The 17217-nt window shown below is 35.1% G+C and overlaps 1 protein-coding gene across 6 annotated transcripts in view; it reads left to right on the top strand.

The window, feature by feature from the left end:
- WWP1 (WW domain containing E3 ubiquitin protein ligase 1) overlaps positions 1-17217 on the top strand; it is a 150930-nt gene that overhangs the window by 90961 nt on the left and 42752 nt on the right. For all 6 annotated transcript variants that reach the window (XM_036753156.1, XM_036753157.1, XM_036753161.1 and 3 more), the window contains 3 exons: positions 383-722; positions 5577-5672; positions 8656-8830. In XM_036753156.1, the coding sequence (XP_036609051.1) occupies positions 383-722; positions 5577-5672; positions 8656-8830 (611 nt within the window). The remainder of the gene's footprint in view (positions 1-382; positions 723-5576; positions 5673-8655; positions 8831-17217) is intronic.

The following is a 17217-nucleotide window of genomic DNA, read 5'->3' as shown; positions in this document are numbered from 1 at the left end:
CATTCCATTGATGTTTGCTATCAGCTGTAAGGGAAGAAAGAAGGGAGAAAGACAGGCTTCATAGGTTATAATCAAAATGTTTGGTCCCTCCCTCAGGTGAAAAACCTTCATGTTATTGTTTTCGTAAATTGATGCCTAACTCTTCAAGTTTTTTTAAGTCCAAAATTCTGCTTTCTCAATTTCTGGACAATTATGCTGCTTAAACATTCTGATAGTCATTATTTTTCTCGAAGATGTATTGTTTTATATGTATGTGCATTCTTCCTTGTTACTTAGTACAATGTTTAGTATAAATTGAGTATTTGATAAGAGGTAGTATTTGGCTTAAAGTACTTTTGCATTATCTTTGCTTGATACAGATTTCCTAATTTTTGTTTTGCAGTTAATGGAGAATCATCTTCATCTGCAGCAGTTGATAATGCACCTGCTCTTCAGACTGTAATAGGATCTGAAGAAACTCCCATAGCCACTGATTGCACTAATACTACTACTACTACAGATCCTATAACTCAAGAAATCCCTGAGTGCTCTGAAAATAGTGCTTACTTTGCTTCAGCCAGTGCAGAAATGGTACATGAAGCTTTAAATACTGTAGACTCTGCCTCTCATTTGAAAAATAGTTCTGCTATTGAAGCTGCCAAACCAAGACAATCTTCTAATGTACCTGAAGAACCTATAAGGCAACAGCCTGGAAATTCCATCACAGAACCTTTGCCACCAGGGTATGTTGGATATTTTTGATAGTAGTGTATGTGATGATGTTTGATGTAAGCGTATGTTTATACTACTTTGCATTTTTAAAACATGGATTCTAAATAGTTTGATCCAGACTTTATTATTCAATTGAGTGATTACTTTTAAAACTTAAGAACAGTTGTTGACTCAGTTGTGCAGTTGAAATCTATGGTATTAGACCACAATCAGGTTTATTTGGTAGGTCTTTTCATAAAGATAAAGTACTTTTGAAGGGTAGTATTCTGGCAAAAGGTAATCTTGAGAATAAGGGTACTAAAAAGACTATAGTTTTATAACTCTTAAGAACTTCTGTAGGTTAATGATAAAAAAATAATGGCTAGAAGCAATTTATTCTAGATATGTTAATGCCTTGAATATAGTACTAGAAGTTAAATCACAACAAAAAAACAGGTACTAAGAATTCATTTAAGATGAAAAATGAAAAACCTTCAGGAATATTCCTGAGGGTCAATATACTGTCAACCTATTCTTCTACAACTTTTAAAGCTACATTCTCTTATAGTGAAAATTTATGTTCTAAATGAACTGGGACCATGGCAAAATTCTCAATTGGCAAAGAAAGAGTCATTCATATTTATTATACTCTACCAAATATAGTGAAACATTTTGAGGACGTTATTTTCATCAGAAATCAAAACTTTAATTCTCAATTAGGTCTAAAACAAAACCAACCAGGACATGCTATTGTTGTTGGAAATTTTACCAAGCAGATTGTATCTCTTGCTATATAAATGATGGTATGGAATATGTCCCAAGAGTTGTCTACAAAGTAGATTTTGCTTCCTCATTAACTTCCTTTAAAAATTAGTTGTCCAAAAAAATTAAAGTGTTATCTTTTTGAGCTGTAATATTAGGTGATTATAGTAGCAATATTTCCAACTCCTAATAGTTTTTTCAAGCCTCTGTCTTTGAGAAATTTTGCTTTCTTCATTTTAAGTATATTCTTTATCTAATACAACTAGGCAGGCAATATCCTTTTTTATTGTAGGTTCTGGTTTCTTATAAAAACTTCTTATACAATATTAGGGTTAAAACAGATCAAGTTATTTGAGGAGACATTTTAAAAGTTGCACAAAGGGCATAGCTTAGGCTGCTAGACACAACTTATAGTGAAAAAGTTTCAAACAATTAGAAATAAAAAAATGGAATGGAATGTTTTAGATGGTAGTGAGCTATTTGACGTTGGAGGTTTTCAAGAGGAGGTTGATGACTGACTTATCAAGAGTGTTGTAGATAAGATTCATGTTATGTATAAGATGGGTATAGAAATCCTCTGATGTCCCTTCTTACTCTAAAGTTCTAGGATTCTAGTCCAACTACGTCATCATTTATAGATAAGACCTAAAGAGGTGAAGTGATTTACCTAAAGACACAACTTTAACCAGTTCAGAGTTATAATGCAGATCCCCTAACTTTTGGTATCAGTTGGGTGTTTTGTTTTTCTCACTATATCACAGAATCCCAGAGTTTGAGAGTTTAAAGGGATCTCAGTGATCATTTAATACAACCCACCACCAGAAGAAATCCTTACTTTAACATACTCCCCAATTGAACATCTTGCCACCCGAGTAATAGATATTCTACTTCCTAATAGATAATGTCTTCTATTATAAAAATTACTTTAATTATGAGTTTCACAACTTAAAAACTATAAATTATTGGATGGTATGTATGTAGGCACTAGATCTTGTTTTTTCTTCCACTTCATTTTCTACCAAATTAATGAATTTCATCACATTCCAAGTGAAAAATAGCATATCCTGCATGATGTTTCACTAACAAATATTGTTTTGCAGTAATACCATTAATATACTGTCAACAAAGTCCATCTTAGTGTCTTATAACCCTGGCTAATTAGCTAAAACCACTCTAACCTCATCCTATTATAACTAGTTCCTCCTGATTATAACTTTCCCTTTCTCCCAATTACCTCAGGTTTTCAGAACTCAAATACTTATCCCACCCTCTTCTTGCTTGCCCCCCTCCCTTTTTCTCATGGCAACCTAATCTATGGAAATATCTTCCCCTTATAACGATGTTTATCTCAGTCAGTAATGAGGCAGAATGTCTATAATATTGTCCCACAAACTGTCATTCTAAATAAAACATGAATCCTGTCTGCATGTAGGATACTGAAATCATGGGCATAAACAAGATGGGATTAAAAAGAACTAGAATTTTTAAAAATATACTTCAGTAAAGTCCTACTTCAGTTCCTCATCACAGCATGGAGATAACCTTGAATTCTAAAAGCCTTTGTCAGAAGAATGCAACTAATTTATTGAGAATTTAGGAGAAAGCTATATAACTGGTTAGAAGAAGAGAGGGCTTAATTTTCAAGAGCAAATTAGTAAAGGAAATTGGGTATTGCTAAACTAATGAGTCACTCACATATATTTGAAAATGCAACCAAAGGAAAATATTTAACTAAAGAAATACAAAAGCAAATTGGAAGTGACGTATGAATAAAAATCTAAAGCTAAACCAAGGGCAGCTAGGTGGCTAAAGTGCCAGGCCTGGAGACCTCAGTTCAGATGTGGTCTTGAGCACTAGCTATATGTTCCTGGGCAAGTCATTTAACCCTATTTGCTTCAGTTTCCTCATCTGTAAAATGAGCTGGAGAAGGAAATTGCAAACCACTCCAGTATCTTTGCCAAGAAAACCCCAAATGGGGACACAAAAAGTTGAATACGACTGAAACAACTCAGCAACAACTGAAAAGGCTAAACCACAGGCTACTGAAAATGTCAAACCTGTGATGTTATGAACTTGACTGGACAAAATTTTAGGTGTTTTACTGTTTTTGTTAGACACGTAGAATTAAATTTATAGAATAGGAATTTTAAAAATATTAATAATTGTAACTTTTTTTATCTGGCCTCTTGACATATGGAATGCTTGCATTCCTGAGAAAGATGGCTATAAAGTGAAACATCTTTTAAACTTTCTCCATTCATTTTTATTTTTTAAATAAGACCTATCAAAATACTTGTGGGATAACTTTTAAGGAATTAATTTTCCTTTCTTTGGCCACCATTTTCTGTTGCTCCTAATATAATCATTGTTTGACTCGCACTGTCTGAAGTTAATAAACCCCTAGGCATGAGAGAGAATTTGGTCTCTCTGTCTATTATTGCCATCTGCTTATCTCCTACTAAGCCATTCTTTAGCTTTCTCCTTTGGGCCTCTTTTTCTTCTTATCCAATTTATAAAATCTAAATGTTCAGAGAACAGTTTATATACAGTGTAGTAGGAGATAATAATGGGAAAGGACACTTTTTAGTGTGATTTTCTTAAAGCAGAAGTCCAATCATATCAGTATCCCCACATTCTCCCCTTCCCCCCCCACCCGCCCCCAACTCCATTGGCTCTCTGTTGACTCCTCAATCAACTACAAAGTGCTCTGTTTGACATTCAAAGCCCATCATTTCCAGTCTTCTTATACCTTACTCTCTGACATATACTCTAATCCAATGACATTGGCCTCCTGTTGTTACATGAACAAGACATTTCATCTCTTGGCTCTAGGCAATCTCTCTGGCTTTCCCTCATTCCTGGAATATTGTTCCTCCTCCACTCTCACTACTGATTCCCCTGGAGTTCTTTAAGTCCCACTTAACATCTCATCTTTATTGGAAGCCTTCCTCAACCCTCTTTAATTCTAATGCCTTTCCTCTGTTAATTATTTCTTTTTTATCTTGTATATCACTTGCTTGGTATATTTGTATGTTGCCTCCCCCCATTAAATTTTAATCTCCTTTAGAGGAGAGATTCTTTTTACTTCTTTTTTATGTCTCCAGGGCTTAGCACAGTGCGCGCAATAGGCATTTAATAAATGTTTAGTTACTGATTGTTACCAACATGAAAAAAATGATATGAGTCATTGCAATATAGCAGAATATAAAGTAGAAAAAGCACTAGACTTAGAGTTCAAATAACCAGATTCAAGTCCTGGCTCTAATGACCATGGCCAAGCCTTATCTCTCTGGTCTTCTTGCCCCCTTCGGTATAAAGATAATTTCCGACTCTAATAGATATCTGAGGCTGTGATAGAATGGGAAGGGAATGGGAGAAAACTCAACATGCAAGTTCAGGCACTCAGAGGAAGGTACAAAGAACATAGACTGAGAAAGTGACAAGCACTCTCCTACATACTCAGAGGAACAAATTTTTGTGGAGCAGTACCCCCATCTTGTGACATTTTAGATTATTGCTGCTAAAGGCATTTAAATCAGTGTCAGATTTTTCAGCTTCAGGTTTAAATGACAACATAATCTCTTGCTTGAAATTAAGCCAAATGCCAGGTTTGATACAAAAGTTAGAAGCATTTTATCAAATCTCATCATTTCCATATTATTTTGAATTCTCTTAATGTTCAGTTTTTCATATACTACTGTTCCCAACCTAGTAAATTTGGAGCATTGAATTTTGAGTCAAAGCTCTGAGTTTAAATACTGACCCCAGTGTGACACTGGACAAGTCTCTTAATCTCACCGAGCATCTATTTCCCCCACTGTAAAATGAGGATAATGGTACGGTACTTGCAGTCCCACTTCACAAAGATGATATATAAACTCTATAAAAACAAAGGTGACATTATTATTGTGAGTTTCCTATTCTTTCAACTTAGGCAACAAATATTAATGGAAAAGAAATATTTAAGAATGAGCTATAACTGGGGAATTCAGAAGAAAAAATATAAATAAAATGTTGCAGATAATTTGTTTTGTTAATTTCTTTTAGGTAAATATTTTTGTGTCAATTATATTACAAGAAGATGATGTTTTCATGATATCTTAGCTGTTTTCTCTTATTTAAAGGTGGGAACAGAGAAAAGATCCTCATGATAGGACCTATTATGTTGATCATAACACACGAACTACAACATGGGAGAGACCACAGCCTTTACCACCAGGGTAATGTAGATCCTTTACATACTTTTAATGGTATTTAATCACATGGATATTCACCTTTTGTCCAATTAAAAAAATTTTTACTTTTTACTCTGCCTACAAGGCATCATTAATAAACCAGTGTGTAGGATGAACTGATCTAAGTTTCAAGACAAACTAAATCATTTCTAAGGCTTTTCTGAGATTGAATATTAGGAAAACTTTTTTTAAAAAAATATCATTTTTCAGACATTTTAAAGGAGTACTGTCCTGGTTACTTTAAATGGATGATAGCCTTCTATTTAAGGTTATGTGGATTTAAATACATTTTCAGACAGGGGCAAATAAACTAGATGATTTTACAGTTCACATTTACAAGTACCAAGTACTGAGTCAAATCAGTAATTAATTTAGTCAGATATGGGTAAAATTCTTTTTACCACAAATGTTAACTGGCTTAAATAATAAGCTAAGTGACAGCACAATTTCCATGCTCTTCATCGTCCACAGAACAACATTCAAACTCCGTGACTTGATATTCAAGGCCATCCACTGTCTGACCAATACCTTTCCACCTTAACTTCTGCTCTAATTTTACTATACCTTTATTCCACCCAAACCAGTGCACTCATATTCCAAACTTACCTCGTGCTTGTTTGCCATAGTTTTCATGCTGTGCCTTACACATAGAATTCTTTTCAGTACTCAGCTCAAATGCTGCCTCTATCATGAAAAAACATAGGATTTAGAGTTAGCAGACTTAGGTTCAAATCCTAACTTTCTCACTTAACTCCTCTGTAATATTGAGGAGGTTAGAATTCTCAGAGCCAGTTTCCTCATTTGTGAAAAGAAAGGTTGAAGTCCCTATCACGTCTAAATTTTTGCTAACTATATTTCAGTAATTGGTTTCCTTTGTAATCTGATGTATTTAATTTTATGCATTAAAAACAAACTGAGAAAGGTCCCATAAGCTTTACCAGGCTGTCAAAGGTGGGTTCCATGACATAAAGAGATTAAGAACTCCTGCCACAATGAAAATGCTATCTTCTTCTTCCTAAATCCTGTTATAGCATGCAGTTCTTACCATAGGCTGTTTGTTGCATTTGTGATATTTATCATATATTCTCCTGTATTTTGTTTAATTGTATGCCCATCTCCTCTTCCTCACTCAGATAAGTTCATTTTTGCATCTTTCATAGCACCTAGCTAAATTTCTTTCTTGTAGGCATTCAAATATTTGTTTAAAAGAATAATTTTATTAGCCTGGCAGATGGCCTATAGAAATAATGCTTTTGCCCATGCTGATTACAGAAAATCCTACACAAATTTTTTTTCTAGACCACATAATGATCGTGCTTTAAGGAGGTCATCTGACTGGTTGTTGTTTACAATATCGATGAAAGAAGAACTGGTCTTTTTTTCCTGACCTCAAGTAGCATTTTCTTTTGAATCTTTTCTTTCTTGAACACCCTTCTTATCTAAAACAAAACTGCCTAAGCTTTTAAATAAACACCAGTACAACACGTCACATAGACTAGGAGCTCAAAAAAGTTGAGGGATTGGAAAGAGATATGGGTGAACAATGTATGAATGACACCTCCCTAGTTTCTCTATTAAGTTCATTTTTTTCCCCTTAGAATTAACCTCTTTAGTGAATATTACTATGTCCCCTGATAATTGAGATTATGTTGGATGTCACAAGAAGTCATTAAACAGAAAAGCACTAGTAGGTTCTGTGGGAGCCTAGCACATTGAGGAAAAATGGTTTTAGAGTCATAAATTTAGAGTTGAAAGGCACTTCAGAATCCTTCATCTAGTCCAAACCCCTAGTTTTGCAGATGAAGAAATTGAGTCCAGGAGAGGTAAAATGAATTATCCAGGGTCACACAGAGATGGCATCAAGAGAGATTTGAAATGTGAGCATACTAAGTCCCCAATATGATATTTGTCTCAAAAGGTTACTTTACTTTCTTCTTGGGAATCTACTCTCAGTCTGGCATCCATGAATTTCCTTCAGCAATGGTGTCAGACTCAAAGAGAAGCGCATTCCTGCTTTACCATATTGACCTAGAATGCAAAGATTAACATTATATATGTTGTATTTTATTTTTATTTATTTTGTTAAACATTTCTCTTAGTTTTTAATCTGGTTTGGGCCACCTGCGAGATTTATGGACTGAGAGTTTGACACCTCTGTTCTACAGCATTTTTTAATATATTTGTATATTTAACCAGTAACTTCATTCTTCCTTCTTCAGTTTGAGGAGGAAAGATTGTGAGATTAAATTGGTAATGTCTTGTTGCTTGTACAGTGGAACATGAATAGATTAATCTGAATTTTGATTTGTTGTTGAAATAATTCTGTTAATCAGTTTTTTCTTATAGACACCTTTATTCTGTCATTTACAATTTTTTTGTTTTATGTCTCCTGTACCTGCTTAGAGGCTTAGAGTGTAAATACACTTAAAAGATTATTGAACAAAATTATCCTGTAACTACTTTCTTTTTAGCGTAGAATAATTTTCTTTATGGCTATGGATTTTCAAATATGTGAAATTTACATAGCATAGTTGAACTAAATATTGGTAGTTGATTTATTAAAAAATGTATCTCTTTAAGTGAGGTAGAACCTTCCACAATAGTTGCTCAGGACATCCTTATTATTTTCTTTAATGCCTGAAAATAATGATTAAATCAAAGTGGCACTAGGACTAGTGAGTGTGGTGTCTTAGAAAATCCTGATATATAGTTAGTAAGCAAACCATTATAATAATAATGGTAGCACAAGACAAGCAAGGTCTCACTACAAATATCAAATTAATCTTTATCAATTTTTACCAGGGACATATAATTTTGGAAATTTTATGTTTCATTAATTCTTTAAGACTTTAGCTCAAATTTAAATGCTTTAAGTGCAACATAAGCCACAAAAGTTTTAAGAATAAAGGATTTTGTTTCTCATGTTATGGGGGGGTTTGGGGCTTTTTTGTTTTGTTTTGGGGGCAAGTTGGGAAAGAAGAGTTGATGATCGTGGAAGAGTTTATTATGTGGACCATAACACCAGAACAACAACGTGGCAGCGACCTACTATGGAATCAGTCAGAAACTTTGAACAATGGAAGTCTCAGCGTAACCAACTTCAAGGAGCTATGCAACAATTTAACCAACGATACCTCTATTCGGTAATTAGAATATTATAAAATAACATTTTCCCAGGTGTTTTGTCTCTTCAGTCTAATGTATTGCCTCAGTAAGCCTCCTAGATATTTGATGTTTTTAGTGAACCATAACTAATTGAATAATAATCCTTATTTTAGGTACTTGAATTCTTGTGAGTGTGTCTACACGTGTGTGTGTGTGAGTGTGTAAGTGTGTGAGATATGTGTACACATAGATTGCTTCTTTAGAAATGTGAGTGGCCTTTATTACTTTTTTGTTTCCTAACCATATTTATTTTGTTTGAACAAATTATGGTCACTACTGGGTATTTAGAGTATTTCTTTGTTGTAAAAATAAGTTCTTTTATCTTGCATCTGTCCTTTACAATACAAAAATAAATTTTTTTCTTCCTAAGGGAAAATTTTTTTTTTCTGGTAATGGTAATGCATTGTCACAGGTTTGTTAACTCCAGGTTCAGTAGATTGTTGTACTGCATAAAAAACAGTGGAACTCTTTTATAATATTAGTGTGAGGATAAATATTCCCTCCATTATTAATGTATAAACAGCTGACCCTGTTACATAAGCAGCAAGTAAAGAAAAATGGTCTTACAGGAAACGACTTTTAATATTGCAGTGCTATTTTCAACAGAGTTAATCTAGCACATTTTAAAGAAGCATTAATTTAAAACTTAGTAAACACCAAGGACAAATCATCAAATAAACATGTAAGATAAAGAATAAAATCTTAGATAAGTCTGTCAGCAGTATAACTAAATTAATAAGCAACCAAAAATTGCATTTTCTCTATGACCTTTATGAAGCTATGTAAGGTTCTGCTACCTTTGACTTTGTTTACTGTTAAAAAAAATTTTTTTCTTTCCATTCATGTTGACAACTTAGATAATTTGATATCCATTCTAGGTACTAATAAACAACATCTTTGTCTGATGGGGCCTACATGGACAGGAGCTGAAGACAGTTTTTTTAGGCTTAGGACTTGGTTTCATTTTGCTTAGTGGCCTAGGCAAGTACAGAGATCTGGAACCAAGACTATTCAGGAAGTCACAGATAGCATGGTTTATGAGTCATTATAGTAGAATGGATAAAATACTGGAGTTTAGGAAAAGTTGAGTTTGAATTCTACCTCTGATGCTTACTTATCAGTTACTTTTAATTCTCCAAAGCCTCAGCTCTTCGATTGTAAAGTGAGCATTAATAATTCCTAATGCACCTACTTCGCAGTCTTTTTGTGAGGCTCATTTGGAAAAATATATGTAAAATAGTTTACATAAAACCTTTAAAAGTTTTATAGAAATGTCAAGTATTTTGATAAAAGCATGACTGGACTAAATGCCAATAACCCAGTCTTAATCCTTTTTATCACTTGTTTTGTTGTGTTAACTTTGGACAAGACTTTTTACACATCTTGTATCAGTCCTTTTTTCTTCACTCACACAGCCACCAGCCATGTTCAATTCCTCTTTATCTCTTACTGAAATATTGAATTAGCCTCCTAATTGGTCTTTCCTCCTCTCTCCCCCACAACCCCAGCTACCAAAGTGATTTTCCTACAGCATAGGTTTGACCATGATCATTCCTATAGTTAGCAAATTCTAGCGACTTCCTATTAACTCTAAGATTAAATATAAACTCTTCTATTTGATATCTAAAGTTCTTCACAACCTGGACACATCTATCTTTCCAGCTTTGTTGCCTATTACTCCTTTGTATGAACTCTCCCATCTAGCCTTCTTGCTGTTCATCAGGCACAACATATTCTGTCTCCATGACTTTGTATTGACTTTTCCTCCATGCCTGGAATGCTCCCACTCCTCAGCCTTCACTTCTTGGAATCCCTTATTTCCTTTTTCTCAGCTTAAGCAGCATTTTCTTGGTCCCCTGAATTGCTAGTGCCATTCCCCACAAGGTTACCTTTTATCTGCTTTGTCTTTGTTGTGTGTGTGTTTGTGTGTGTGTGTGTGTGTGTGTGTACATATATCTGTTAGAATGTAAACTCCTTGAAGGCAGTCTATTTTTCTTTGCATTTTTATCTCTGTTGCCTGATATGTAGAACGCACTTAATACAACCATACTTATGTGGTTGACTGATCTATTGAAGGAAGGGATTTAACTGGATGATTTTAAGATCTCTTGCAGAACTTTGATTTTGTGACTTCTGGCAGCCGAACCCTAGGAAAACAAAGGAGCAAGATAGCCTGGGTGTGGGAAGTGAGTAGAAAAACTTGCAGGACTCAGGATGGGGAAAGCATTGGTTGCTAGGTCAACTTATAAGATGAGGGAAGAGTGAAGAGAGAAGGAAAGAAGCTACTTTGAAGGTTCTTGGCAGTTAGGCCTCTAATTCTGTAGCAGAAAAGATCCAATGGCCCTGTGTCATAGCAACTGGCTTTTCACTTGCAAGGGAATTAATGTATTTGTTCAATTGTTTCAGTCTTGTCTGACTCTTACGACCCCATTTGGGGTTTTCTTGTCAAAGATATTGCAGTGGTTTGCCATTTCCTTCTCCAGCCCATTTTTATAGATGAAGAAACTGAGGCAAACAATCCCTTGGAATCTCAGACTCAGAGTCTCAAGAAAATACTTGATTTAATATGGGTATAGGTCCTATTCTTCATGAGAATTGTACCCACTTATTAAGAAATAAACAAGGGCCTCAAGCTCCAGATAGGGAACTTGGTAGAAGAGAAACAGCGCAATGGCCTAGTGTCTTCTTTAGAGGAAAGCCATTCAGTCAGCAAGCATTTATTCAGCTTCTGCTGTGTACCAGGCATGCTTGAGTTCTGAGGTTACAAAGAAAGGCCAAAAAACCTTAGTCCCTGTTCTGGAGACACTCACAGTCTAATGGGAAAGACCACATACAAACAGCCAGGTACAAACAGGCCAAGAGGTAAAAGAGGAAAAGGCCTAGCATTAAAGAAGATTGGGAAAGGCTTCTTGGAGAAAGGAGTGAGTGACAGCAAAAGAAAACTGCTTTTCTCTCCTCCTTGGGCTGATTTTATTACGTAAGTATAGTTGTAGTTAGACTGAAGGCAATAGAGCAGGGAGAAACAACACTGGATCTGAAATCAGAATTTGAATCCTGGGTCTGTGTGATCATTTATCATTTCTGGATCTCATTCTCTCACTTGTAAAGTGAAGGAGGATTGGACTAGATGTCCTCTTCTCAGGTGATTTTCCAGCACTAAATCTACGGTCTTGTCTTTCTCTCAGGTTAAACAAAAGATTCCCTGGTACTGATCTCTATCACATAATACATGAAATTCCAATATAGGTTCTTTTACTAATCAATCAATTTATTAAGCACCATGTTTTTGCTAGGTACTGCACTATCCCCTGGGGATTCAAAGACAAAAACAAGATTGAGCAGACCTTTATTTGGAAAGCAAATGTCTATTTAGAGTTATGTCTTTAACACAGTGTTAAAGTTGTGTTATGTTCTATTAGGTACATATATACATATACTAACATGTATCTAACATATTAATGTATATGGAATATGTACAGAATAAATAATGTTACTATTTAATGCTTTAAGATTTGCCAGACATTTTACATATATTCTCTCATTTGATCCTCACAACAATACTGTGAGGTTTGTGGTGCTGTTATCTCCATTTTATATATGAGTGAACCAAGAGAGGTTAAGTGACTTGTCTGGGATCATACAGCTAGTAAATGTCTAAGGTGGGATTTTAACCCAGGTCTTCCTGATTCCACATCTAGCATACTTACCTGCTGGGCCACTTACATATAATAGAGCATAATTATCATCCAGGTATTTAAGGTGGAGGGGCACTAGCATCTCCGAGGCATAAGAATGGATCTCATGGAGAAGGCTGCATTTGAATCGAGAGTTGAAGGAAACTAGATTCTTCGAAAGACAGAGTTGAGGAGGGAGTGCATTCTAAGCATAACGGAACATGACTCCAAAATCCCTTAAAAATTTATTAAGAGCCCACCATGTGCCAGGCACTGTGCTAAGTGCTGGGGACACAAACAATGGCAAAAACAGTCCCTCCCCTCAAGGAGCTCACAGTCTTTTAATAGAAAGACAGTATGTTAAAAGAAGCTTAAATTTGGGGGCATAAGCTTGTGGAGGGTGGGGATGAATGAGGGGCAAGAGGGTACCCAGCACTGGGGCATGAAATCCAGAGGAGTACATCCTGGTGGAATATGAAAGCAAAGGCTGCCCACTGCCTTCTCCTTAAATGCAGGGTGTGGGAGGAACTCTCCACTTTTTATCCTCTCCAAACAGAGGGAGGAAGGTGCCCTGGGGCAGAGAGTCTTGAGGCGGTGGGAGTTTCAGGGTTGGTGATGAGGGGAAGAATTCAGTGCTTTTGGGCAACACAAAAACACTGAGAATCTGAAAATTATGGGGAAGAGGGTATCCACAGGCAGCAAAAGACAATAGGTGGTTGGATAGAACAATCTTTTTACTCTTAGCTGGTTTCCTTCCCATTCTGCATAAGGGAGAAAGAGACAAATCTACTCTTGTAGTCCCCATTCCTCACCTGGCTGGTGATTTGAATAGAAACGTTCCTAAGATTGGCAGTGTACATACAAAATTTTTGTTGTGTCTAGTCATAGCTATTAACAACATTAATAATAACTCACATTTAAATCCTTTCTAACTTTTGCCACATTCTTTCCTCACAATAATCCTGTGAGGTAGGTGGTTCAAGCATTATTATCTCCATTTTTCAGGAGAATAAAATGAGATCCTTAATGGTTTAGCACCTTGAATGTGATCATACAACTAATCACAGTCTAGGGTAGTGTTCAAACCAAGTTTCCGACTTCAAGTCCAGCTTTCTTTCCCCTGTGCCACATGTGTGAACCAGACTTATACCAATATTGCAGGTTGGTTTACACACATACATACATATATACACATACATACGCACACATATATATGTGACTTTGATTTACAGTACCACTTAATAAAGACTAGAAAGAATGAAAAGCCTGAATTATATAATATTTTGAAAGAAATGTAAGTTAACCTTTAAGCCTCACTATTCTTGTCTGAAAATGAAGGAGATTGTCAGTAAGTTAAGATCACTCCCACATTTAACATTGCGTTAGAGACATAACTAAGTAGGTATTCACTCTCCAAAGAGAATTCTGCTTGACCTTACTGAATGACTAAATAACTCAAATGTAGTTAGCATCCATTTATTTATAGTCCATGCCCATAGTCCTCAAAATAGCTTGCTTTTCTTCTTTGAGCTAAATATGTCTCCTGAAACTTTATTTAGGCTACTTCCTGAACAATTTTTTTTTCATAAATACGACTTAGTTAAACTTCAGGCTGACCCAGATTGCATTATCACAGAGTCTGAATTAATAATATTTTTTACAATACCTGTATTTGAGAGAAAAAATATTTGAGCCATGGAATATCTGAATTCCTGCTCTATGTGGAGTTCTGTAATATTCTAGCAATATATAAAACTAAAAAATATCTCTGACAATGGTTTATCTACTCCTAGACAATAATGTTATACTGTGGAAAAGTGAAAATTTGGTTGAATCTTCATTTTTCCCACTTGCTAGTTTTATATAGAGCCGTACACATATTGGAGTGACTTAATACTTGTTTTATTTGAATTAAATCAAATCACTTCTAAGTGTATAGTTCCATGTGGCAAAAAAATGTTATATTTAGGGCAGTTAATATACCTTTGAATGAATGAATGATTGTGTGAATGAATAATAGATGATATAGGAAGTAAACATTAACCAGAAGCAACTGTCATTAAGAATATTAAATCACAAATATTGAGAGAGAATCATTTCCAGAGAAAATACAAATTTAGTACAGGAAAAAAGTAGGAGAAAAGATTGGCAAAATTTCTTAAGTCTAACTTTTTCAATTGAAATATCTCCTTAATTCTTTTTATACCTCTTTTACATAAATTCCTATATTCTTAGGATTTTTTTTTCTTCTTGTACTTGTGTTACTGCAGTCTTTTAAAGCATTAGATATTCCTTTGGTATGGCTACTCCTTCCTTTGATAAAAATTACAACCCCTCCATCCCTTAACAGTTGGTCTTAGTGAGTCGTGGCCAAAATAATTTAACTCTAGGTGAATGCCCTGGTGATGATGGGCCTCCCCACTTAGCTAGGCCAATCACTCTCTGTTGCTAAGTTAGTCTTTTGATTTGGGAATATTGTGGATCATATTTGCTTCTCTATAAATAATATGCTTTATAGACAGTTTTACCACAATTTCAAAAATTCATTTAGTTTTTAATTTAAAGCAATTAAAATATAAATTATTCAGATGTAAGGGAAGTAGATCTTATAGTTGTTAAATATCCATTTTCAGTTTTCTTTTCTTTAGCAGTATTCCATTTCTTTAGTAGCTGTCTCTATAACAACTGGTAATAAGTCTGTTCAAAAGCATATCTTCCCTGTAACTTATAAATTTGAACAGGTGTGCCTGGAATTTAATAACAAAATAATGGTAAACAATTTACCACCAAATTTGCAATTCAGGAATGCATTATTGTTCACTTCAAAGTTCCATGTGTGCTTCATTTTTTATTTTGAGGGGAGGAAGGCAAGGCAGTTGGGGTTAAGTGACTTGCCCAGGGTCACACAGCTAATAAGTGCATCAAATGTCTGAGGTCAGATTTGAACTCAGATCCTGCTGACTCCAGGGCTAGTGCTCTACTCACTGCACCACCTAGCTGCCCCTCCATGTGTACTTCAGAACCTTGAGGTTGGGGAGGTGTTGTGGTAGACTGGGAAGAACACAATTTAAAATTAAAAACCTTGGGTTCAAACCCTTGCTTTACCAGATGTGTCACTTAATCTTTAGGCTTCAGCTTCCTGATTGGGCCAAATGGTGTCTAAGGTGCTTGCTGATTCCGGATTGGTGATCTTGTGCCTCGTAAGAAAAGAAAGGTTACTTTTGTTCAAGCATAGATAATAAGCTAATCCCAGTTTTTGCAGTTGCTTTGAGAAATGGTGATTTGAGGGAGAAATTGATATGAATCATCTGAGGAAAGTTTTTCATATTTTCTCCTTAAGAACTTCATGATGTTCTCAAAGCTTAGCTGGAGATAGTATTGTGGGACTAACAATATGTTAACTTATCCTATATATCCTTGGTTAACATTAGCAGAAGCACTGCTTCTGTAATTAGTTCCTTTAATTTCCGTCTGCTTTACAGTGGTTGCTGATCTTTCAATGAGGTGTCTTATGTAAAGACCTCCAGGAAGTCTGAGGGAAGATTCTGAACACAGAATAGTTGCTGTCTCAGCAACCCTTCTCAGAAACATCTGGAGATCTTAGTTGTCCTTCAAATGAGATGAATCCATTTAACTCTTTCTTTAGATTTTCTAAAATAGAACCTTGGACATCTCCAAAGTAATGTATTAAGGTAGCAAGGTGGCATAGTGGATAGAATGCTGGACCTAGAGTCAGAAAGGTCTGAGTTCAAATTATGCTTCATACATTAGCTATGTGACTCTGGGCAAATCACTTAACCTCCTCTTGCTTCAATTTCCACATTTATAAAAAGGAGGTAAAAATAGTACCCACCTCTCAGGGTTGTTGTGAGGATCAAATGAGATTAATATTTGTAAAGCACTTCACAAACCTAACAGTGCTATATAAATGTTGCTCTTATTATTACAGGGAGAATTTTGATCCTGTTAGATTATCGGGGGCATATATTTCCTTTAATTCTCCAGGCAATTATGATTGCAACATGACCAATTTTCTGTTTTTTAAAGTTAGAAATACAGTACAAAATGTGTTCTGTGTTTTTCCCCTACAATTTTGACTTATATACATAGTCAATTCTTAATGAGTGCTTCTATAAAATGGACTTTTAAAAAAAAACCAAGATTTGTCAACCCGGCCACTTAGAATAGTGCTTTACATAGCAATTCATGTTTAAGACATAGAATTCAATGATTCTTATGTGGACCTTGATTTACACTACTCATATATGTACAGATACGCAATTCAATTTAGTAAACATTTAGTAAGTGCCTACTATGTGCTGGATACCATGCTCAGGGCTGGGGATACAAAAAAGGGCAAAAGATGGTCCGTGCCCTCAAGGAGCTTACAGTCTAATGGAGGAAGTAACATGCTAACAAATATATACAAAATAAGCATTATACAAAATAAATAATTAAGAGAGAGAAAACAATAGAATTAAGAGGTGTTAGGTACATATCTGTGTGAATACATTATGTGTACATATATAATTATAGAATTTTTAGAAAAATAATTTAAAATCTCCTATGGGCACTTAATATTTAAAGGAATCTGTAAAATAAAAACACATTTCACAAAAATGAATACCATTCATCTACATATCTACCTGTTTGCTCATTGAGAGATAGCTAGATCGGATTGGATAATTTGC

The sequence above is a fragment of the Trichosurus vulpecula genome, chromosome 1, assembly GCF_011100635.1.
Source record: "Trichosurus vulpecula isolate mTriVul1 chromosome 1, mTriVul1.pri, whole genome shotgun sequence".
Lineage (NCBI taxonomy): Eukaryota > Metazoa > Chordata > Mammalia > Diprotodontia > Phalangeridae > Trichosurus > Trichosurus vulpecula.
Note: the sequence above shows the minus strand (reverse complement) of the source record. Positions and strands in the feature narration are given on the sequence as shown.